At 52.5% G+C, this 23353-nt stretch overlaps 1 protein-coding gene across 3 annotated transcripts in view; it reads right to left on the bottom strand.

Annotated features, from left to right (window-relative positions):
• Positions 1-4329: 4329 nt before the first annotated feature.
• Positions 4330-23353, bottom strand: part of DBF4B (DBF4B-CDC7 kinase regulatory subunit) — a 36177-nt gene continuing 17153 nt past the window's right edge. Inside the window, exons 5-14 of one of the 3 annotated variants that reach the window (XM_082374381.1) lie at positions 20120-20305; positions 19447-19497; positions 18574-18661; positions 17322-17395; positions 15320-15353; positions 13789-13834; positions 11362-11478; positions 8012-8120; positions 7729-7853; positions 4330-6897 (exon numbers count right to left, since the gene is read on the bottom strand). In XM_082374381.1, the coding sequence (XP_082230507.1) occupies positions 5958-6897; positions 7729-7853; positions 8012-8120; positions 11362-11478; positions 13789-13834; positions 15320-15353; positions 17322-17395; positions 18574-18661; positions 19447-19497; positions 20120-20305 (1770 nt within the window). In that variant the 3' untranslated portion in view covers positions 4330-5957. The remainder of the gene's footprint in view (positions 6898-7728; positions 7854-8011; positions 8121-11361; positions 11479-13788; positions 13835-15319; positions 15354-17321; positions 17396-18573; positions 18662-19446; positions 19498-20119; positions 20306-23353) is intronic. The other 2 variants (XM_082374382.1, XM_082374383.1) reach the window with 2 other exon arrangements.

The following is a 23353-nucleotide window of genomic DNA, read 5'->3' as shown; positions in this document are numbered from 1 at the left end:
TCACTGAGGAGCAGGAGTGGAGGCAGGGATCCCCTTGCTGGGTCCTCTGCTTCCCCGGGGAACCAGGGCCTCTGCCAGGGAGGGAGCTGCCTCTGGCTCGTGACAGGCCCCCCCAGCTCTATTTTAGGCCCAGGAGAGGTGAGAAGGTGATTTCCCAGGAGGCACTGACATCAATGCTGGGAACAGGGTGACTCCCCCTCCCCCCCATCCAACCACCTGCCATTCCAGACCCAGATGCTCAGCAAGTCTGAATCAATTGTTCCTTCATCCTGGAGACATCTTGGAAACGTCCTCCAGGGTGTAGGGGCTCTGAGGAATTAGGACCTACTGTGTGATATTCCCTGGAAACCCACAATTATCCAGGAGGGGGATACTGTGTTTCTCATTTTACAGGTGGGGAAACTAAGGCTCCGAGAGGCTACGCGAGCCTCCCAAAGTCAAACAGCTGGTCGATGAGAGGTACATCCCATATTCCAGGGTCCCCCTCCTCCCTGGCCACCCCTATCCCCACCTTTGCCTTCTGTCTGGGACCTAGAAGGGAATGGCCCATCTGGTCCATCTATCCCACCCTCTACCCCTTTGGTTGGCACCCCAGACACTACCAGGGTGAGTCTGTCCTACCTTACCCTCGCCATGTTACAGGGCCTCCCAGGATAGGTGGGGCTTCATTTCACCATGGAGGGCTTTGGGCCTGTGGGAGTCTGGATCCCCTCCTGCAACATGCCCAAGACCACACAGAGACCCCAATCTGTGGCCCGGACCTCCTAGGCTGAAGCACATTCCTACAACTTCTGTGGCCCTGGTTCCTTGGGCTTCCTGGTGGGGAGATCTTGCTGGCCCTGAGTGACACGTCTCCCATGGCTTTCTGGGCCAGCTCCCCTGGAGCTCAATTGTAGGGCCCACTGGCCTCGAACAGCCCCTTATCTCTCTGGGTTCCCAGCTTTGAGCAGACCCAGCTGGACAGCTTGACCTTCCCTTGACCATACTCCACTCCCCGCCCAAGGCCCCTCCTCCCCATCTTGTCCTCAGTGGTAGCTCTGCTACAAGCTGCACGCCACTCCCAAGCAGGAGGCTTGCTTCAATTCCCTCACGCAACCTCTCGCCTGACATCGGTGGGGGCGGCTGTAGACAGCCTCTCCTCAGACTGGGACTTCACAAGAGTAGGGATTGCCACCCCATCCTACTTGGCCCCTGATAGCAAGGATGGCTTTCTCCTTAGATGGGGCCCCCTAAGGGCAGGGCCTGTGTCTCCCCCTCAAACAGGGGTTGGTTTCCCTGGGGGAATGCCCACCCTAACCCCACAGCTATGGTGGGCTCCTTTGGACCCTCTGCCTATCACTTGTTTCCCCACATGGAAGAAATCAGAGGTTGGTGGCCACTGCTGTCTTGATGCCATCCTCGGGCCACCCTCTGGGGGAGCTGTTAGGCTCTGGTCCCCACCCCCAGCCCTCTCTCAGGAGCCCCCCTACCATCAGGAGGCTGGGGCCTCCTTCCCTGTACATTCTTCCTGCCGTTCAGCCAATTTTCCCCTCAAATTTTCCTGCACAGGGCGAAGCTGGGCTTATGTGGGACCAAGACCTAGTCCCAGCAGCAGATGCAGGTAAGGGAGGGGTGTCTGCTGCCCCCGCCCTGGGGTGGCATGGTGGGCGGGGATTCCTGCCAACAGAGGCAGTCTAGGCCCCCTGCCTAGTCTGCAAGGCCTGCAGCAGAGACCACGCCAGGCAAGGGGGCAGGGTGGTGAGGTGGGTAAGAGTAGGACTCAGGGCTCCAGGCAACCCACTGGGGTCCCAATCCTGGTTAACCGCTGTGTGACCCTGAGCAAGTCCCGCAACCTCTCTGAGCCTCCGTTTCCTCATCTGTGAAATGGGGGTTAAAAAGTCTTCCCTGCAGTGTTGCGGGGGAGATAAATGAGTGGATGAGCCTCAGGTGCTCAGAGCAGTACCTGATGACAGAAGGGCTCACCCACCCTGGGCTCACACTGTTCATGTTGCCCTTACGGTGCCAAGGAGGAAACCAGCTCCTGGCTGTTGCCCAGGACCCAAGGGACTCCTTTTCCTTTACGGCTTGGGGGCCTCGGGGTCCTCTCTACCCAGCACGTGGGGAGACTGTGCCTGATGACATGATATTGAGGGGTGGGGGGGTGGAATAAGAAGTTCATTCTGCTTCCTCCCAGGTCCCACCCAGTGCCCTGTCCTTTCCACCAGGAGAGGACGGTTCTTGTCATCTGAATATCCCTCCAAGGGAAGCCTCATGTTCCTCCCTCTTAGTTGTCTGGGTGGCCCCCTCCTTTAATCTCTGAAGCTCTGAGGCCTCGCCTCAGGGAGGAGTTGGAGGTGTCTGGCGTGCCAGAATCCTGGGGACACCCATTCTTTGAGAGGTTCACAGTGCACAAATGCAGTCGTGCCCCCAGGGGGCCAACAGTACGCCTGCCCCACTGCCCCTCCTGTCCCATGCAAGGGATCCTCCTGGAGTTCTGGGGAACCGGCTGTTGGAAAGTGGGGCGCCCAGGGATGGGGTGTCTCACAGAGCCCCTTAGCAGCTTCATCCACAAATTTACACTGGAGATGGGGCTATGGGTCAGAGAGCCATCATGAGGTGGGAGAGGAGTGAAATTCATCTCTGTTGAAATGTCTAGAATGGAGGCCTCGCAGGTGTGTGTTGGTGGGGGGATGTAATAATAAGTTAGTTTGCTGAGTGTTTACAACGTGCCAAGCACCTCGCTGACATAAGATTTAATTCTTACTTCCTGGTGACGTGGCAATGACAATTACTTCCATTTTTCAGATTAAGAAAACTGACTTTCAGGAGTTTGCCCAAGGTCACAAAGTGGCAGGATCTGGATTTAAACTCAGGCCTGTGTGGCCTGAAGGCTACAGGGTTCGTGGAAAATATGGAAGCTGTGCCTTGAAGAGTGGGCATTCCGGCTGTTTTGGAGGGTCATTCTAGGTCAGGGTCCAAGAGTGAGGACGTGGGGCTGGACTGCCCGCGATGGTCTGGCTGGATGGGGTCCGGGAAGGAGGGGGCGGAGAGGACAGGGAGGCAGGGTGGGTTAAGCGGAGGACTGTCAGCAGGGAGAGCGCACAGGAGGGCCTTGGGGCTGGCAGAAGAAACAGGAGAGACGTATGACGAAGTGGGCAGGGGATCCAGGCTCGGACCAGAGTCCCTCTGTGGTGGCAGCAGGACAGGAGGGACGCAGGGATTCCTAGGAGGTTATGGTATTTTATTATCGGAGGAAGGACCATTGAAATCATCTCAAACAAGCCCCCTCACTTAAAGATGAGGAAACCGAGGCCCAGAGTAGTAAAGGGACTTGTGTTGAGTGCGGCTAAATCTCCTGCCTTCCCACCCAGCACAGGTGAAGACTGGAACTCAGAAGCGAGTCAGGGGTGGAGCTACCAATTCGCCTGAAAGAACCAGAGCTCAGAGGCAAGGACAAGGTCCCAGGCTCACATCTGGGGAGGCAGTGAGGGCTGGAGACTTGTGCTGCTCAGGGAACCGGTGCACATGGTAGAGAGGGCAGAGGCTGGGGAGGGAGGGGATCCAGGCTAAAGTGGGGTCAGCAGGAGTGGGGGAGCCCAGTTTCAACAAGGTGGAAAAAGAGAGAAGGAACCTGACTTTGGTCATTATCAGGTTATCTGGTGACCTTGGAACGGAAGATCCCAGTGGAGTGCATCAGGCAGAGGCAACACAGAGGTTGGCTAGGGAAGGAGGTTCAGGCATGGAGGCCGTGGCTGTAGACCGCAGGAAGTAGCCAGAGAACAGGAGGGAACTTTCTTTCAGCTGCTGAATCAATGCAAGTGTTTTCCAGGCTGGAATTTTTGGGCAGAGAGGAGAGGTGGAGAGCTGGAGGAAACTGCCAAGGCTGGCGAAGTGGGCTGGAGAGCACGGGGAGGAAGGACACTGCATCCTTCGAGAGTCAGATGTTGAAGGGGGATGCTGAGCAGGGCGAGGCAGTGCCTGCTGAGTCTGGGCCAAGGTCATCTGCTGAGAGGGAGGGAGTGGAAGGTTTGAACAGTCCCCGTGTGGAGGAGCCACCAAGGGGGCTAATTTATGTCAAGCAGCACCTACCTGTCCCGTCTCAGATCTCAGACGTCCTGGGTTCCTCTCAACTTATATCCTGGAGGCCAGAACAGAGACATGGCTGTGGAGAGATGTAACCTTGGGGCTCGACCTGGCAGAGATGTGATGTCCAAGGTCACATGAAGTTGTTGAAATGGGAGGGGAATTCCATACAGTTGGATGTGAAGTCCTAGGCAGATGGTGATGAGGGCATTAGGACCTGGTGCATCGGTCTTGGAGTGAATAGCACGTGAGGCTATCAGAAGTCTCAGAAAGGGGCGGGGGAGCTCCCCACCCAGAGTGGCAGCATCATGGGAAAGGCAGTGGGGGACGAGGCACGCCCATGTGTCACAAAAGGAAAGGGATGCACCTATCAGGGAGCTCAGAAGGAAGCTACTGTCTGGGTCCCAGGGAAGGGGAGAGGGCCTGGAGCAGAACGCTCATTAGGGCAAAGGAGTTTCTTTGGGAGTGGGCGGCGAGCATGCCCTCGGCAGGCGACCACTCAGTGGGCAGCAGGGCCAGTGAGTGACCTGAGGAGACTGGACAGGCACGGCCCCACCTCCCCACAGCTCTCAGGAGGGTGGTGACACCCACACATGCTCTCCCACTTGCAGGAGGCACCCGTCCTGTTACCAGCAGTTCTGTCTGTATCTGCTGGGCTGTCAGCCTGCTCAGGTCCCTGGAGGGGAGATCAAGGCCCAACACACATACTCCAGCCCCCCTCTCTTTGATATTTGTTATTAACAAATTTATTTTACATCTCCTGAACCAAGATTAATTGTGAAATTTAACAGGATGGCATAAAAAGGACAAACATGACCTCTCTGAGGGTTGTACACATAGTTGCTCTATTTCCAAACTAACAACTCAGGTCCTCACCCGCAGGTAGGCCCCCCTTTCCTCCTCCAAAATGAGATACAGAATAGCACCAGGCTTCTGGTAGCTTCCACATTTAAAGAGACAAACACACAGAGGCAGAGAAGGGTGAGAAGAACCGCAGTACAAAATGTAAAAAAAAAAAAAAAAAAAAAAAAAAAAAGTGGCCAAAGAATCGATAGCAAACTCATCTCTGTCTCCAGATTAATGGCTTGGCTGAAAGAAATGGGGGGAGGTCCTTGGGGAAGGAGAGAGGGAGGAGGGTGATTGCAGAAGTTGGCAGGTGAGCCACTGACCCTGGAACCGAACTCTGGGTGGGCAGCCAGAGCTGAGCGGCAGAGAAGAACTGAGAGGGGTCCCCAGAGGGGGCTCTGGCTACATCCTGGGCTCAGGGGAGAGGTCAGTGCTGGGCCCCCACTAAGTGCAGCAGGGAGGGAGCTCTGGAAGTGGCGCAGCCGAGCCCCTCCTCTGCTTCATATGTTCCTGAGGATCTGTGTGCACCAGCGTGGGGGGTTGGGGGAGGGGACAACATGCAGGCATCTCAGAAAGCAGGAGAGCCACATGCTTGTGGGAAAGGAGGCTGCTGCGGGGGGAACACCGACAACTAACCCTCTCGGCTCTGCACAGCAAGTGCCCGCAGAGGGACGGTAAGCCAGGCCAGGGCGCCTGCTGCTCTAGCTTCTCTGTGGGCCCTCCCTACGCCAACCTTGCCTCTGCCTGCTGGCCTGGGCAGCTGGCCATGGCTGCACAAGCCACGGCTGGAGGAAGGAGAGAGGGCAGCCCCCAGCCCAGACCCTCTTGGTCCCACCTGAAGACCTGGCGGGTGGGAGGACTGGCCCCGTCAACCCCACAGAGCTTGGCCATGACCACAGCTGTTCACGTGGACTTCAAGGGCCAGGCCCCGGGCGCAGGTCCTCCCCGTGTGCCTGGTCAGCCCGGGCTGGGTGTGCAGCACTCAGCAGAGGTGTAACTTGCCCTGAGTCGGGAGCCGTCTGGCCCCAGAGCTGCGTGCCCGGAGGGACTCAAAGGAGTAGTTCTCTGCTGGCACTGGGCTGGGGTTGGGACTGGGAGACAGGGAGAGGCTGGGGGGTCCAGAACCATCGGGAGCGGCTGGCCCCCCCGCTGGCTGGAAGGGGCGGGGGCAGAGAGGTAGCCTGGCTCTCTGCAGGTCCTCCTGGGGTCTGTGTGCCCGCAGCTGAGTGCAGGTGGGCTGGCAGCTGGCCTGGAGCTGCGGGGCCGCTGGGGAGCTGCTCAGCCTGCTGGGAGACAGGGCCAGAGGCTGCGCACTCAGAATCCTTAGATCCTGGGGGCCATCCTCCCCCAGGCCAGGGGGCCTGTGTGGCCCAGAACTCTGCTGGCCTGTCTGTGGGCTGCCCGGGAAAGGGGCCCGGGAGGGAGAGGCAGGTCTGCTGGTGGCAAACGGGCTGGAGGGAGGCCAGAGGCCCGGGCTCATGGCCTGGAAGGGGAAGGGAGAGAAGATGCTTGCCACTGGTTGTCCTGGTGCCACAGGGGCTGGGGGCTCTCGGGACGAAGAATGAGGCCTGTGGCCAGGACACCCCTGCCCTCTTCTCGGCATTGCCACTGGGGAACTGAACCTTCCGCTTGTGGCCAAAAAGTGCCAGGTCTGGGCCAGAGGAGAGTTCAGCAAATCCAGAGCTGGTCAGCAGGCACTGGTAAGCAGGGCTCCTGGACACTGGTGTCTCTCGGGGGTCCACAGAGACATCAGCCGACCCTCCCGGCTCCTGGTGGCTTGCTATTGGTCCAGGTATCTTGCCAGCCTCCACAGGTTCAGCTGCTGCTCTCATGCCGCCCACTGTCCCATCGTGCTCTGAGGCACCTGGGGCCTGGTGGTCGTCTTCTTTCCTCCTCCTGGGAGATGCTGCCTTGAGATAGGAGGGCTGGCCGGGAGGCGGAGTCTCAGGACACAGAGGGTCACAATCGGAAGCCAAGGAGCCTGGCTGCCTGTGGGGATAAAAGCACCCAGAGGGACATAGCGTTCAACTCCAGAGCAGGTGGCAAGTTGGGGTCCTCCCGGGCTGAGGCTGGGGCTGAGGGCAGAGTGGGGGCCTTCTGTGTTTTGGTTGTGCTGAAGACAGCTGGCCATTCTGGGTCCCTGTGAGAGGCCCGTTCTTGGCTCTGCGGCCTGTGCTCGGGGCTGCCCAGAGGAACAGGTTAGAGGCTGTTCCATTTATTAACTTCACACAGGAGGCTGTGCCCTTTGGTGGCTAGAGAAAGCAGCACAGGTCCTGGCTGTCCAACCTGAGCCCAGGGAGGCTGCCTGGGGTGGAGACTTGGGGTGGGAGGTGAAGCCACAGCTCCTTGGTGGGCAGCAGCGGGAAGCTGGGGCTCAGAGGGCCCTGGGATTCTGCTGAATCCCCTGCAATCCTTTCTGGGGGTAAATGTCTAGAGAAGCAGAAAGATCCTCCTCTTCACCCACCTGGGAAGGACCCAGGAATCTCCCTCCCCAATTCTAGAAGGCCAGAAAGGCACACGACCAGGCACATGCCAGGAAACAGCAGCTGAACTGCTCCTCTTGTGCCCCCAGCTGTGGCGATGCCTGGGCGTTAAAAAGGGAGCCACACTCTGATCAGGGCCCATCCTGATCTGATCAGCTGAAACCACAAATGGAGGTCTTCCCCCCCCAAACCTCCCGAACAAACAGGACAGAAGATGGCGGGAAAGAAAGGGAAGGAACGCCATAGCCTGGTCCCTGCTGCTGCCAACCTGAGGGTCCTTCCCACCTCAGGGCTGTTGTGCCCGCCACCCGCGGCAGGGCGGCACGGTGGCGCTCACCCGGGGAGGCTGGCCTGGAAGGGGATGTCCGCAAAGCTGTGGCTCAGCTGGGCGACGATCCGATCCACTTCGGCGTACGGGCGGGCTTCCAGGGCAAAGCCCCGGTGCTGGGGGCTCTGAAGATGCTGCCCAGGGTGAGAGGAGGCAGGGGCATTAGACCAGACCAGGGCGGGAGACAAGCAGACCAGGCGGGAGACAAGCGGACCAGGCGGGAGAGACCGGGCGGGGCAGGCAGCCTCAGGACAGGCTGGGAGCTGCTGCGTGTGGTGGGGAAGGAGCTCACCCTGCGCAGCTCCTCGAAGGCCTCTTGGCAGCACTCGCAGTACCCCTTCTTCCTCCTGGGCACCGTGCAGGCGGCCGATCGCCGGCTTGGCTCCTGATCCTTGGCTTCTCTGGGGAGGGGACAGGTCGGGGAAAGCGGTCACTACTGGGGCCCTCAGAGCGGGAACTGCTGCTCCGGGGCCTGGAGCCCAGACCAGGGCGGGGATGGACCAAAATGGCCAGAGCCCGGCAGGCACAGGCTGGCCTGCTACACTTGGCCTCAGGAGAGGCAGCAAGGAAGGCGAGGCCTCCCTGTGAGTACCCTTTCTTAGCTCTGTCCTGTACCTGCCCACACATCTCAAACCACAGGTGAGGACGGCTGCTGAGTGGCAGCAAGAATCCCTGAGGACATTCCAGCTCTACGCGCACACCCAAACCCATGTTCATTTGACCTGCACAGCTGCACCTTCACTGAGGACTTTCACATCTTTCTCGAACCTGACCTCTCCTCTGAATTTCAGTCCTGTATTTTTTTTGTTGTTGTTTGTTTTTTTTAATTGAAGTATAGTTCATTTGCAATGTTGTGTTAGTTTCTGCTATATAGCAAAGTGATTCAGTTTATATATATATGTGTGTGTATTTTTTCTTTCTCATACTCTTTTCCATTATGGTTTATTATAGGATAGTGAATATAGTTGCCTGTGCTATACAGTAGGACCTTCTTGTTTATCTATTTTATATACAGTAGTTTGTATCTGTTAATCCCAAACTCCTAAATTATCCCTCCTCCACCCCCTTTCCCCTTTGGTAACCATAAGTTTGTTTTCTATGTCTGTGAGTCTGTTTCTATTTTGTAAATAAATTCATTTGTATTATTTTTTAGACTCAGCATATAAGTGCTATCATATGGTATTTGTCTTTCTCTACCTGATTTACTTCACTTGTATGATAATCTCTAGGTCCACCTATGTTGCTGCAAATGGCATTATTTCAGTGTCTTTCATGGCTGAGCAGTATTCCACTGTGTGTGTGTGTGTGTGTGTGTGTGTGTGTGTGTGTGTGTGTGTCTATACACCACATCTTCTTTAGCCATTCATCTGTCGATGGACATTTAGGTTGCTTCCATGTCTTGGGACTGATGGATCATATGGCATCAAAACTAAAACTCTATTTTTAGTTTTTTAAGGAAACTCCATACTGTTTTCCATAGTGGCTATACCAATTTACATTCCCACCAACAGTGTAGGAGGGTTCCCTTTCCTCCATACCCTCTCCAGCATTTATTATTTGTAGTCAGTCCTGCATTTTTAACAGTCTGTAGGGTAATGGTATTTGGCTGTCCCAGCAACGGGTCCAAAATATTCCCCTAAGGACTTTCTAAGTATGACACAAAACCCAGAAAACAGAAAAAAGCTGAAAAATTCAACTACATGCAATTAAAAAATATATATGCATGGCAGAAAACATAAGCAAAGTTAAAACACAAACCATAAACTGGGGAGGATATTTATAACTAATAACATAGCAAAGGGCTCATTTCCCTGAAACACAAAGGGCTCCTTACAAATCAGTAAGTGATCAATAACTGAATAGAAAAATGGGCAAAGGATATGAAAAAGGTTTACACAAAAAGAAATTCAAATGATCCATCATAGGAAAACATACTTAAGCTCATTCATAAAAAGAAAAAAAAATTTAAATTACAATTACACTGAGATACGGTCTTTAATCTATAAGATTGGCCGAAGTCAACAGGTCTGACAGCTCACAGTATTAGCCAAGGGGATGGGGAAACGGGCTCTGGTCCAGTGCGGGTGACAGCGTACCCTGGCTTCACCTCCATGAAAAGCAATTTGGCCGCGTTTCTCAAAATTATAAATGTAAGCATCCTTTGACCTGGGATTTCCACTTACAGGAATTTATCCTGCAAACATACTTGAACAGTCATAAATTTACTCTGAACAGGACTACTCACTGCAGCACTGTTTATGATAGCCAAAGACTGGAAATCATCTACGTGTCTGTTAAATAAAACAGGGTAAATCCATACCATGGGATACCCGGCAGCCATTAAAGGGAATGAAGATGCTTTTTAGGTACTAATAGAAATTAATCTAAGATATATTAAGTGGAAAAGCAAGATCCAGCACAGGGAAGAATATTGTGAGAAGAGGGAACAAAGGGTACACAATGTACTTCTGTCCATAAACTCTCTCTGGAATGAGACTCACAGGCTGGAGATTGGGGGATGGGTGTAGAATACAGGTTTTTCACTTTAAACCCTTTGTAACTCTTGAATTTTGAACCAAAATATAACAATTTTAAAATTAAACATTTCCTCCCACAGATTTTCTATGCACACCCCCAGAACGCTGGGCCACCCCCTCTCCGTTCCTCACATCTGGTCACCAAAGCTTCACTGCTTCATTGTCTTCCCTTTACAACCTGTTGGCTCCTCTGCCATCCCCAGGCCATCCCAGGCCGAGCACCCCGCCCAGGCCCAGCCTGGGCGGCCCCATGACTTCCTCTCTGCTGTCCCTCGCACCTTCTGGGAAAGGGATGAAGGGCACCTGGACTTCACCCCAGCCTGTTCTTGCCTTCCTCTGCTTTCCATCTACTGCCACATTCCCTTTCTGTTTTTCTTACCATTAGCACTGTTTCCTGACCACGTGGCCCTTGTCTGCTGGTGGAAGCCACAGGTCCTCCTTGGCCCTGGGGACCCTCGGGCTGAACATCTGCCTTCTATTCTCCTGGTCTGTAAACTAACCCTGCGGCCCACAAGTTAGAAAGGGGCTGAGAAGGCGTCCAGGCCATCACCCGAACCGCCTTCCTTCTGTGATTTGGTCAGTGAAGTTTCAAACTCTCACCCATCTGCAGAGTAGGAGTACTGACCAGCCTACAAGCCACTCTGGACCACATGGTGTGGCAGGTCCCCTAGATCCCCTGCCCCCATGTTTAGCCCAAAAGGCCTCGAACTTTGATGTGCACTGAAATCACATGGGGAGCCCATGAACATGCATGTAGGTTTGGGGGCTCCATCACCAGAGACTGTGATTCTATGAGTGTGGAGTCCAGGACCCTGCATTTTTAAAGGGACCCCAGCAGACTCTGATGAAGGTGGTGTATAATCCGAGTTTCAGAAACCGGCCTCTTGCCCTCTGGACACAAGTCAAATTCTTCAGTATGGATGGAGAACACCAAATAAAACGGATGAACACTCCTGGTGTCTCTCTTCTCTGGGCTAAGTTCCCGGAATAGACCTCGCCTAAGGAGCTAACACATGGCCATTCCCAAATCTGACCAGCAGGCCCCTGACGGGGAGGACTTTGGCCTGGAACCAGCTCTTGGTACTCAGGAACCAGAAAGACCCACCTGGTATAGTGTGAGCTGCCTGGAGTCGTCGGGGCCTCAAAGGGACTTGCGTCTTTGGGTCCCAGAAAAGAAATTTCAGGAAAGGATTTAAACTGATGGTGGAAAGGACGAAACTTCCTGAAACACAGAAAACTTCCACTTTGACTACAGTGGGAAAGTGGAAAGGGTGAGGAAGGGGGGCTGGCCCAACTCCCGAGAATTCCACTCTCACCTGCCCAACTTCTCAATTCTAGAACAACGCTCTCATCTGCCTTACTAGGTTAGATTAGTATTTTAAATTAACACTCTTCCTGTCTACTTTCCAAGACTGTTTACACTTACTGCCTCCCCTGAATCCTGTAACCTCTGAGCTGAGCGGAACAACGGTGTTACCCTGTTTTACACCAGAGGAAACGAAGCCCAAAAGGATTTGTGACTTGCCCAAGGGCTCACGACCTGTAAGTGGCCAAGTCCAGATGGGAAGTCAAGTCTCCCAACTCCTGATCTAGTTCCTCCCACCTTTCCATTTTGTTTCTCGATCTTCAAGCGACCTCTGAGGACTCTAGCCTGGCAGAATCTAAATGCAAGGATGTTTAAACCAGAACAGTGATCTTCCTGTTCCATGAAGAGGAACATCTTTGCTCTGGGCTGGTCCTTTGTACTATCTGAGGGGTGGTGCTCTGAAAGGAAAAGAGAGGTACAGTGAAGGTTCTGGATAGTCAGACCTATACTGAGTGGTTTGGGGGGTTTGATTCAAGTTGCTCACATTCAGGAGACTTTCAGAGCCAGATCTTGTGATCTGTGGATACTCAGCAAACCCTGGGCACACCGTGTTGGGTTGCAGTGGCCGGTGCTCCAGAGGAGAGCAGGCCCTGGGTTCCTGGGTGGCACAGTAAGAGCCTTGTGGCCTCAGGAGTGAATTAACAAATGAGTCTTCTCGGGGACTTCCCTGGCGGTCCAGTGGTTAAGACTCGGCGCTTCCACTGCAGGGGGCTCGGGTTCGAGCCCTGGTCGGGGAACTAAGATCCCGCAAGCTGTGCGGCACAGCCAAAAAAAAAGTCTTCTTGGACCCTGAAGGAGAAGGCGGCGCCCTTCACAGCCCTGGTACCCGCCTTTCGCCTCCTCCATGTTTCTTTGTTCCTGCTTAGGAGCCTGGAAAGTTGAGGTTGGTGTGGCTATGTTGGGCTTTGAAGACCGCCTGCTTTAGAACCACACGTAAAAAAGGATCGTGAGAAAACTCAGCCCCACTTGGATCTTGCCTACGATGCCAGGGGCACACAAACCCATGTACCCTGCTCTGGTAACAGTGACACGGCCTGTGCATGCCGTGTGCAGAGATACTGAGGCCCTGGCGGCGTCTCAGCCACTGCGTTGGAGTCATGACTACTTGACTTAGCTGGTCGTGAAGGGGCTGAGTGTGAAGGATGTGTCTCCTGGCCCACTGGAACAGCAGACGAGAGGGCCTCCTTCCATCCCTGTGTTCTTTCTACTGGCTTTCGAGCTGCCAGAGCCAACTCTGTACTGTGTGCCGGTGCCATCTGGAGGATGGGCAGGCAGGCCAGGCTCCTGGGGCTGGGTCTTTAGCTGGCCCACCTGAGCTGAGGGACACAGACAATTCTGGTCCAGGAGTCGCTGCTGGGTACATGTGGGCTTTTTCTCTTTTAAAGAACTTTTCGGGTTAATTCTGGATTCTCACAGACTCCTGATCTAGTTTCTACGGATGAGTCAGTGGTGACCCAGGTGGCTAACAGCTCGTCAGGTTATCCTCGATGTGACCTTCCTGCTCTAGGTAAGAAGGGGCCCTCATGGGGGACAGACAGGGCAGAGGGGAGAAGGCGCCAGGCTGGATGTGGATTCTAGCTTTGGGCTAAGACTCATTAGGAAAGTGGCCGTGTTCATGTCCCTTAATTTCTCTGACCTCAGTTTCCCCACTGGGGAGAGGATGGACTCTCCTCATGCCAGTTTTACCCAGGGCTGTCACAAGATAACACGTGCCAGGAAAGGGTTTTACACAGCCAAACAGAAAGGCTTCATCAAGTACAGGGCGGTCTGACAAGGGAACCCCAATATCACCCCAGAGATCTTCACTTCATCCAAGACTGTACTAGCACTAATACCAGCAACGATTCGGTATTAAGCGTCAGTGTACATGTGGGGGGAAACGAGGAGCAAAACTGAGCCTGGATGGGACACCATGGACTCATAAAAGCAGAGCATTAAACGGAGGGAATTCACACACAGGACCATTAACCTCTGACTCGTGACCAAGAGGAGTGCCAGCTGGGCACGGTGCCTCCTGAGAGGCACCGTGTGAGACTTCTCCATGACAGAGGGGACAAAGTGGCTTCCGGGGAAGACAAAAGTGCAGGGCTGAGGGGCTCCACGTCCCCATGGCAGCTTGGGGCTCCCGAATACCTCTCCTCCATGTGCATCTGGTGGCCCACTCACCTGCTCTCATCTTCGACTTTGAGGAACGGTGCCTTCAGTCTGGCCACTGGAAGGAAGAGTGCACCCGTTAGCCATCTGTCTGCTCCGGTGCGGGGCCTGAGCTCTACATGCAGGAAACGCTCAGGGAGGCGAGGCTCTGCCAAACCCTAAAAGGCTCTCGGAGCTGGAACACTCGCCGCCCCGAGGTGCGCCTTTCCATTCGCAGAGCGAGGCACCCACTCCCAATTCCTCCAGCCTCTACCCTGGGAGAGAGGCAGCAACTCTTGGGGGGAGAGGCTGCAGGGTGCCCGGGGTCCTAGGTGTGCCCGCCCTCAGCCTCCTGCGTGTGGGTGCTGGAGGCTGTCAACCTCGACCGTCAGAAACTTGGCTGTGTGGGAGAGACCTAGCCCCTGTTGGTTTCTGCTAAAAGCCTCAGCTCCTTCCCAGACCTTTACTCCTGGTGTCTCAGAATCCCAAGGGGCCTGAGAACAGCTCCTAGACAGAATTCTCCATGAGGATCCTGGGTGTTTTGAGGGGAGGAGCAGTGAGGAAGGGAGCTAAAGAGTGTTTCGAGGTCTTGGCAGAAGGACAGTAAAAAAATATCAAAAGTGAAATCTGGTTCCTGAAAAAACAGGGCAAAGGGGTGCTGAGAAGACAAATTTGGAGTCAATTAATCAAGAGATTCATCCCCTACTAGCTGGCTATCTGCACAGTTTACAGACTCTCTTGGGCATTACAAACCACTTCCACGCTCCCACAATGACCAGAAGTCCTGTCAAAGGGGCAGCCAAGGCACTGGAAGCCTGGGCAGAACTAGCAGCCACCAAATCCCCACAGAGGCTGCCCCTCTCAGCTCCCCGACCCGCTCCAGGCCGCCAGTGCCCAAACAGAAGCAGCCTTTCTCCTTGCGCAGCAGCAGCTCCCATTAATTACTTTTTGGGGCGACTTCTCATCTTTCTAATTAACTGAGACAGTGATTAAAATCTATTCCCCTACAGATTTCCTTGAATTTCAAACGTGAGAGGTGCCAAGTGACTTTTCTTAGCTCCTGTTTGTGCACGAATAAATGCCACTTAAAGAGCATCTTTGGGAGAAACATCCAGGGGGAGAAACTCTCCTGCTGTCCAAGAGGAGCCGGGAGCCGGGCCTATCAATCTGCCTGTTTGTCAATTTCAGGGAGTCTGGCATTTCTGAAAGTGGTAGGCAGCTGTCAAAGTGCCCACCCCAAACTGCTCCTGAATCAGAAGGAAAAGGATGCTGAACTTCGATCAATGACCAGGAACAGCCAGAGGATGCAGGAGCCAGAGTGACCACATGAGGTCTTGGCTCTAAAAAGAAGGACCGGCCCAGCAGCCCGGGACTTGCTCGTGGAGGCCTCTCTCCCACCACTCTCCTCTCCGAAGCTCAGGCCCTGGAAACATGATGGGGCAATACAACCTGGACTTGCTTCCTGCCGCAGAAAAGTGAGCAGATGCTGCCACAGAGGGAGTCGTGGGGAAGCATTTAGGGAGGGAGGGATGGCAATTAAATGAGGAAGAGCTATCACACTGACCTTTCCGTGTTCTTGACTCTGCTGGACATGTTCCCTAAATGGAAAGGGAAAATAGGTTAAGGATGTGAGGGAGCCGGGGCGGGGGGGGTGGGGTTGAGGAACTGGGCCCAGGGAGCCGAGTTGCCACCAGTCTGCCCCACTTAGCTTCCTGCCCGCAGCTGGACCGTGAGCTGCAGCAGACCTGAGCACCACGGCTCCCTCCACCTCCCCAGGGACTTGAAGCGTGGTGAACTCTGTGCGTGAATCTCAACAGCAGCTGACTTTGTGCAGGGAATGCAGGGCAAAACAAAGAGCAAGGGCTAGGGGGCCGATGTGCGGAGTTCCCACTTAACTCTCTGGATGTGGCACAGATGAAATTCCAGCAGGTAACAGACTTGACGCAGAGTAGGTGCTTGCTAACGGCAGCCTGTATTTTCTAGGCACGGCTGCCATTTCAGGGCAGCTGATAGGAAAAGGGTGAAGACAACGCCTTTTGCTTACGGTGCCCTATCTTGCATACCCTGACTGTGTTTGTCAAAATCAACTTTTAGGGGACTTCCGTGGTGGCGCAGTGGTTAGGAATCCGTCTGCCGATGCAGGGGACACAGGTTTGAGCCCTGGTCCGGGAAGATCCCACATGCTGAGGAGCAGCTAAGCCCGTGTGCCACAACTACTGAGCTTGCGCTCTAGAGCCCGCAAGCCACAACTACTGAAGCCCGTGCGCCTAGAGCCCGTGCTCCACAACAAGAGAAGCCACTGCGATGAGAAGCCTGTGCGCCACCACGAAGAGTAGCCCCCGCTTGCTGCAACTAGAGACAGCCCGCATGCAGCAACAAAGACCCACGCAGCCAAAAATAAATAAATAAAATAAATTAAAAAAAAAACAACCAACTTTTAGGCCAAGGTCAAACAAAGCTAATATTAAAAACCAAATGGAACACATTTTTAAAAATCAGTTAAAGAGTTGGGAGGGTGTGGATAGGATGAGAGATCCAATGGCTCCATGACTGTCTGTGCCTCTGGGCCCGAGGAGGTTCCAGATTCTCCTCCAGGCCACACCGCCAGGGCAAACACAGCCCGAAGAAGCCTTCCACCTGCCCTCACCTATTAGCAGATTGCACCCAGAACTAGCTCCGAAAGGGTCCCAAGTGACTACAAAAGAGATTATTAAGCGAACAAAGCAAAGTAAAAATACTCTGTATTCACGTAAAAGGGGGGAGTTTTGACGTATCTGCTTGTAGATGCTTGGAGTCCTGGAAGGACACTTGAGAAACTGTTCACATTGTTGACCTCAGGGAGGGAGCTCGGTGGCTGGGAAGCAGGAGTTGGAGGGGAACGAGACTTTCATCGTATACTTTTCCCAAATGCGAGCAATGTAAATCTATTTAGCAGCGGCAGCAAAACCCTAAAGATGCCCAAACCAGAGGGGGTGGGGCAAGGGGTGTCGAGCGTGCCATCTGGTTTGGATGTGGTTCTGCTCCTGGGTATCAGGCCCTGGATGGACCTGTAGGGCTTAATTTTTCCTCGGATTCAGGTTGGGTGAATACCCCGTGGCTTTAAATCAGCCCGGCTCTCTTGATGTGGTACACATCAATTTCTAACTCCAGCAAAGGAAGGAAAAGCCAAACAAGAATTTGGAACATGGCAGCTATTTCCAACACCATCACCCTGCTGCCGCCACCCATGCAATCTGTAGGCTCATTCCCGGGCCAAGAGCCATCCCCAGAAGGGCAGCCTGGCCAGCAGGCCATGAGTGTTTATGTTTTATCCAGGCCAGGACTACCCGCAGGCAGTCCACAGCCCAGGCCGCAATGAACGCCTCAGTGTAGCATGGGGGATGCGCAGGTAGCACAGGGAGGAGAGAAGACAGGGCAACGCAGGGCTGTGAGCACCAGGGACGAGCTGACCGAGGGGCCGAGCTCCTCTCAGTCAAGGTCAGAAGGAGGTGGCTGGAGTGGGTCATGGATTTACCAGCGTTGTCACAGACTTTACTGTTGCCCTTCAGTTCAGGGGAATGACCTACCTCTGGCTTCTTTGGCCCTTGTTTCTTCACACATGGCACATCAAGAGACAGCTGCTGCACATGCATCATCATTTCTGTGGAGGAAACAGAGGGCTGCGGCCAAAGCCTTCCTCTCCTCGTTTCCCCAGCACAGCCCCATCTTGGGGCTGGGGGACTAAACTTCTCACCCGGCCTGGCTCACTGGATCACACCAGCCTTGCCTGCCACCTTCTGGCTACATGTCATCTCTGCACCTGCTGATAATAAAAGAGAGGGCTGGGTCCTCTATCCCTGGAAAAATACCTAAGCTGGCTTCATGCTCCTCTGGAGCACTGAATACAAGTCTTGAACAGGAGGTGCCTTATGACCCATAAAGGGCTTTAAGGTACTACTGAAGAGCGGCTTCTGTGGGGGAGACCAAGCCATGGCAGTTACTCAGATGCACCCTTAGGTGGCAGACCCAGCAGGGGCTACACATGCTGCAGCTTCTCTAATACACGGAAGGCAGGAAATTAGATCAAATGAGAAATGGCTGGTTTTCCAGTGACGATGGAACCCCCCAGCATCCCAGACCAGGACCTTCCCCGGCACAGTTCCCTACCACCCGCACCCCCCCACCGACCACAGATCTAGGGCTGGATCTGGACCATCCCCCTTCAATGGGTCAGAGAAAAAACCCCAGACTCAAAGTGGAGCTGGGTGTGAGGGCCAGCCACTGCCAGCAGATTCAAGACAGCTATTCTCATGTAAATTTATTATAACCTGCAAACAGGTGGTTATAGTGTGAGGCAACCCTAGAGGAAAGAAAAAACATGAAATTTAGTTGAGCCAAAATAGGTGGGAATGTGAGCCACACTATTGACTCCTGGTGAGACTATGAATAATTTACTTAATCCATTCTCTGAGGCTCAATTTCCTCATCTGTACAATGGGCAGAAGACTGTGGTGAGGATTAAATAAGGCGATTCCTAGCACAGCGTAAATACCTGATAAGGGGTCATGGATATTAGGATTTGTTTTTTATTTGTAAAACAGGATCTTCACACCAGCTGAGGAGAGCTGTCGCGTGGGTTAAACAAAGCAGCATCTCCCAGCACCTGCGCTCTATCGCTAGTGCTGCTCTCCACGCCCCCCCCACCTTAGCAGAGCAACACGGTAAGTAACTGAGTACATCTGGCTTCAACTTGTACACGACTCTGGTCTCTATCACAGCCGAGGTTCCCAGACAAAGTCGGCAACCCTCCCCTCCGCAGGCCCCGGACAGGAAGGGTACCATCCACGTGGAGAATCCGCACCCCCCAGGAGCGGGCGTTGCTCAGGAGGCTGCTGCCGCGCCCGCCACCGCCTCCGCCGCTGCTGCCCTGGAAAGACAAGCCAAGTCAGGCAGGAGCATGAGACCCCCCAAGGCCTGACCACCAGGGGACAGGCTGGCCTGGCTTCTGGGAGCTCCGGGTCATCCATGCGTGGGGTTGTTGGGGGAGGGCGGACAGCGGCGAGAGCACAGAGCCTGGACGGTTGACCCCAACCCCCAGGAAGACCCTGTCCTCCGCACGGGCTGGCCACATCGGGAGGGCATGGACTGCTGATCTGCCTATAGGCTCTGCTCCGGCCACCTTGGGACCAGAAGGACACAATAAGCACTGGTGACAGTCACCATCATCGAGCAGGAAACTACGCTGGCTGTCCGAGTCCGGCGACACCACCCTCCCACGTCACAGCCACAGCCAAGGCATCCATTGCTGGCACCTGAACGACTCCTTTGCAAGATCACCTTAACTCCTCCTCCTGCCACTTAACTGTAATGGCCCTGGATTCTCACAGAAAGGATAAACAGCTACTTGTGAAAGCCGTACAAAGTCTGACACGCCCCACAGCATTTCTCCCAAGTTCCCTTGGGAGGTCCTGGAGTTGGAAAGATCATGGAGTCAAATCCTGGCTCTACCACCTCCACCCTGGGTGACTCTGGGCAGATCATTTAACTTCTCTGAGCCCCACTTCCTCGTCTGTAAGGAGGAAATCTCGACAATTCTACACGTCTGCCCGGGTGTGCCTTTTGTGTTAGTGCTTCAGAAGAACCTCCGGAGGCAAGGCTAACTCCGTCCCTGTGCCAGAGACACCGGCCTCCAGCCCGTCCCCCTCAGCTCACCTGGTTTCTGATGGCCTTCTGCAGGAGCTCCTTCCCTCTGCTCAGAGGCACCTGGCGGAAGAGAGGAGCAATGGGGGCAGCTGTGGAGACCACCTGTGCACAAACAGATGTTTCCACGGGGGCTGGCAAGGACGTCTGGGAGTCACGTCCCTCGGAAAGCTGGGAGCAGTGACAGCTGAGGAGTGGCAGAAGTGAGAGCCCGGAGAACCTTTCAGAGGTAAAGGTAAAGCCACACTCAAGTTCAGGTCACCCACAGGGAGCTGCAGCCAAGGCAGCTTGGAGCCTGGTGAAGGGCATTCTGAATTCACCCAAGATCAAGCATTACAAATGTCCTGAGACCTCTCTTGAAGAGCCCGCACTCCCCGGCAGACAAGCTTCGGCCAATCCAACAAGCCCTCTCTGGTTTACAGAGGACTCTCCTACTGTTTCTGAACCTCAGACTCTGAAGTCCCAGAAAAAGTGAACATTTATCACAGAAGGGAGGGCGTGGGGATAGCATGTCGCTGAGGTGTGTGGATCCAGAGCTATCATAAGATAGTTTCAGCCCCTGAATTCAAATGTGAGATTAAAATAAACCAGATGAAACTAAAACCAGAAACTGCCGAAGCGGGCTCACCGAGGCCTACTTCCTTCGTTTATCGGACACACACTTCCTGCCCCACGAGGTTCTTACCGAGTCCATGGCTTTCTGTGCGGGCCTGGCACGGCTGCCTTTTGGGTTGGCTACGGACAGTGTTTCCACTGTGACCTCGCTGGGGCTGGGGGAGCCTCTGTGACTTGTCCCGCTGCTCTCGGCCTTCGCCTCCCTGCGGCTGGACACGATGTAACTTACTTCTTTGCTCAGAAAACCCTCAATTACCTGAAACCAGATCACAGAGGTGGCTAAAACCCAAAAGGCAGAAGTAAAATCATCAATATCAAGAGGTAGGGGAAGGAAATCTTGGCCGCCAGAAGTTCTAGAATCAATGTCTTTAAATAGACCAAATGCAGTTCAGTGCCAGGCCCCCAAGAAGACATCATCTTGAAATACAACAGGGTTTATATATATATATATATAAAACACAGGTTCTTGTCTCCAGAACTGCAGCTCCTCCTGACCCAGCAGCAGAAGCCCGGAGGCTCTGAGTATTTGACTAGTTTGAGTTTGCATGCAGTCAGAGCACACCGAAGTGATCGGAGAAGATTAGAGCTTGGCTAAGCCATGATTTTGCTGTGAAGATACACTGGGACATCCAGACGCTGCATCGGTAATCTTGACCACCTTACCAAAAGGAGCCTGAAACAGAAATGGGTTTTGGCTATGACTCAGCTGCCTAAATATCTGCTCATCCTACCTGTGAGCCTGTCACGGCACTGAGAGGGTCTGACTCATCTTGCATCCCAAGAACCCAACACAGTGCCGGAAACACAATGACAAAACTCATGTCTGTGCGAAGAAGAAAAGATGGAAATAAGCAGTAGTGAGCTGGCAAATGCTTAATGACCAACTCTCTGGGTGTAAAAACCTGCTTTGTAGCATTTGCCAATTTCTGTGGGGTAAAATACTACTGTGGCTGATTTCAAGCTAGCCAGATGACATCAATGAATGTGGAACTGGAAAGAGATGGTAACAATTGGTTCTCGTGAGCCGGTAGCTGCCAGCTCCAGCACACCTGTGAAAGTAAGGATGGATGATCTCTCTGAAGTGTGACTGGATGAGAAACCTGACACTTAGGTTTAAAAAAAAAAAGTTTAGATTCCTCAAAAAGCTAAACATGGATTACCATATGACCCGGCAATTCCACTCCGAGTTATACACCCAACAGAATTAAAAACAGGGACTCGAATGGATGCTTGTTCACCAATGTTCACTGCAGCATTATTCATAATAGCTAAAAAGCAGAAACAACCCGAGTGTCCATCAATGGATGAATGGATAAGCAAAATGTGGTCTATCCATACAATGGAGCACTATTCAGCCATGAGAAAGAAATGAAGCTCTGATCTATTCTACAACATGGGTGAACCTTGAAAACTTTATGCTAAAGTGTAATAAGCCAGACACAAAAGGACAAACATCAGTGATTCCACTGATATGCGGTATCTAGAATGGGCAAATTCAGAAACATAATGTAGATTTGCATTACGGGGGCTGGGGGAGGTGAAATGGGAAGTTATTGCTTAAAGGTTACAGAGTTTCTGTTTGGGGTGAAAAAAGTTTTGGAAACAGATAGTGATGCTTATACAACAGGATGAATGTAATTAATGCCAATGAACTTAAAAGAATGAATTTATAAATGGTTAAAAAGGCATATTTTATGTCATATACATTTTATCACAATTTTAAAAAATCTTTAAAGCTATGGCTTGAAGGAGTGTGTCTATCTTCTGTAATATGGCAAAAAGACAGATGATTTCAGGGCCACACGTTCCTCCCATCCCAACAAACCCACTCCTTTGACTTTGCTGTTCCTCCCATCAGGAGGTGGAGCCTATGTGTCCACTCCCTTGAACTGGACTCCTTTTGACCAACAGAATGTGGTGAAAGTAATATGTGTGAGTTCTACAGCCTAGGCCTCAAGAGACCTTGTATCTTCTCCCTTCATCTTCTGGGAAAGCTGCCCTAAGACCACCTTGTAAATTAGCTGGTCTAGCTCACTGTATGTACATATGATGGTGTATATACATATGATGTATGTAAGACACTTCTCATACAATATATGAGAAGTCATATAGAGGCAGCCAGCACCAACTGCCAGCTGTGTGAGTGAGGTCATCTTTGGTCCTTCCAGCCCAGCTGACCTTGCAGCCGAATGCAGCTGCAGGTGTGAGCCCTTATGAAACCAGCAGAGAAACCGCTCAGCCAGTACACAGAACAGTGAGAAACAATAAATTGTTTTAAGCCCAAGTTCTGCGGTGGTTTTTTACACAGCAAAGGCTAAATGAAAGAACAGACTGAAAGTTCGACATGTAATTTTGGGCCGGTTTGGGTGTATAATCCTCATTCTGTCCATCCCCACTGCTGAGTTTCTATATCCCTGAGTTTCCATTCATTTGATGGCAAAGAGCCTCTGCATTCTGATCCTATTCATGCAATTTCCCCAGTTACCTGCCTCTTTTGGGCCAAGTGTTATCGTCCTATTTCCTAAACACAGAAATACCCCTGTCAACCCCTTACTAAAAGTACTGTATGATGTGCTCTAGAAAATATTGTAATGGACTCAGATACAGCAAATGCTTTTTCCCCAAAGTTACACATCATTATCATTCCCATAATGCTTAAAGTTGTTCACCACAGTACTATTTATAAGAGCTAAAATTTAGAAATAATCTAAATGCCCATAGGTTAACTGTTTAATAAATTAATAATCCACTCAAAAGGATATTATATACTCATTACAAAGAATGTCCATGAGGGATAAGAATGATAGGAAAGTGCTAATGCTTTAAGGTTATGGGCAAAAAGTTGGCAATCAAAAATGTATTCATGATCATAGCCACACAGAAAATAAGCATTAAATTAAAAAAAGTAGATGAGTGGTTATACAGGGTTGAGAGTGTTGAGGGAAATGGGGAGTGACTGATGATAGGTATGGGTTTTTTTGGGGTGGAGTGATGAAAATATTCTAGAATTGACTGTGTAATCACACAATTTGCACATCTCTGTGAATATACTAAGAACCACTGAACTGTATATTTTAAATGGGTGAATTGTATGGTATGTGAATTATATCTCAATAAAGCCACGAGAGAGAGAGAAAGAAAGAGGATGGGAAGGGAAGGGAAGGGAAGGGAAAGAAGAAAAGAAACAACAAGAAAATAAATATACCACAATGATGGTTGTTACTTGAACAGTTCCATGTTCTCCAAAGTCTCTAGAATGAACAGATATTACTTTTCCAATTAGGGAACAAATTTAACTTTATTT

The sequence above is a fragment of the Balaenoptera borealis genome (assembly GCF_965194805.1).
Source record: "Balaenoptera borealis genome assembly, chromosome: 20".
Taxonomy (NCBI): Eukaryota; Metazoa; Chordata; class Mammalia; order Artiodactyla; family Balaenopteridae; genus Balaenoptera; species Balaenoptera borealis.
Note: the sequence above shows the minus strand (reverse complement) of the source record. Positions and strands in the feature narration are given on the sequence as shown.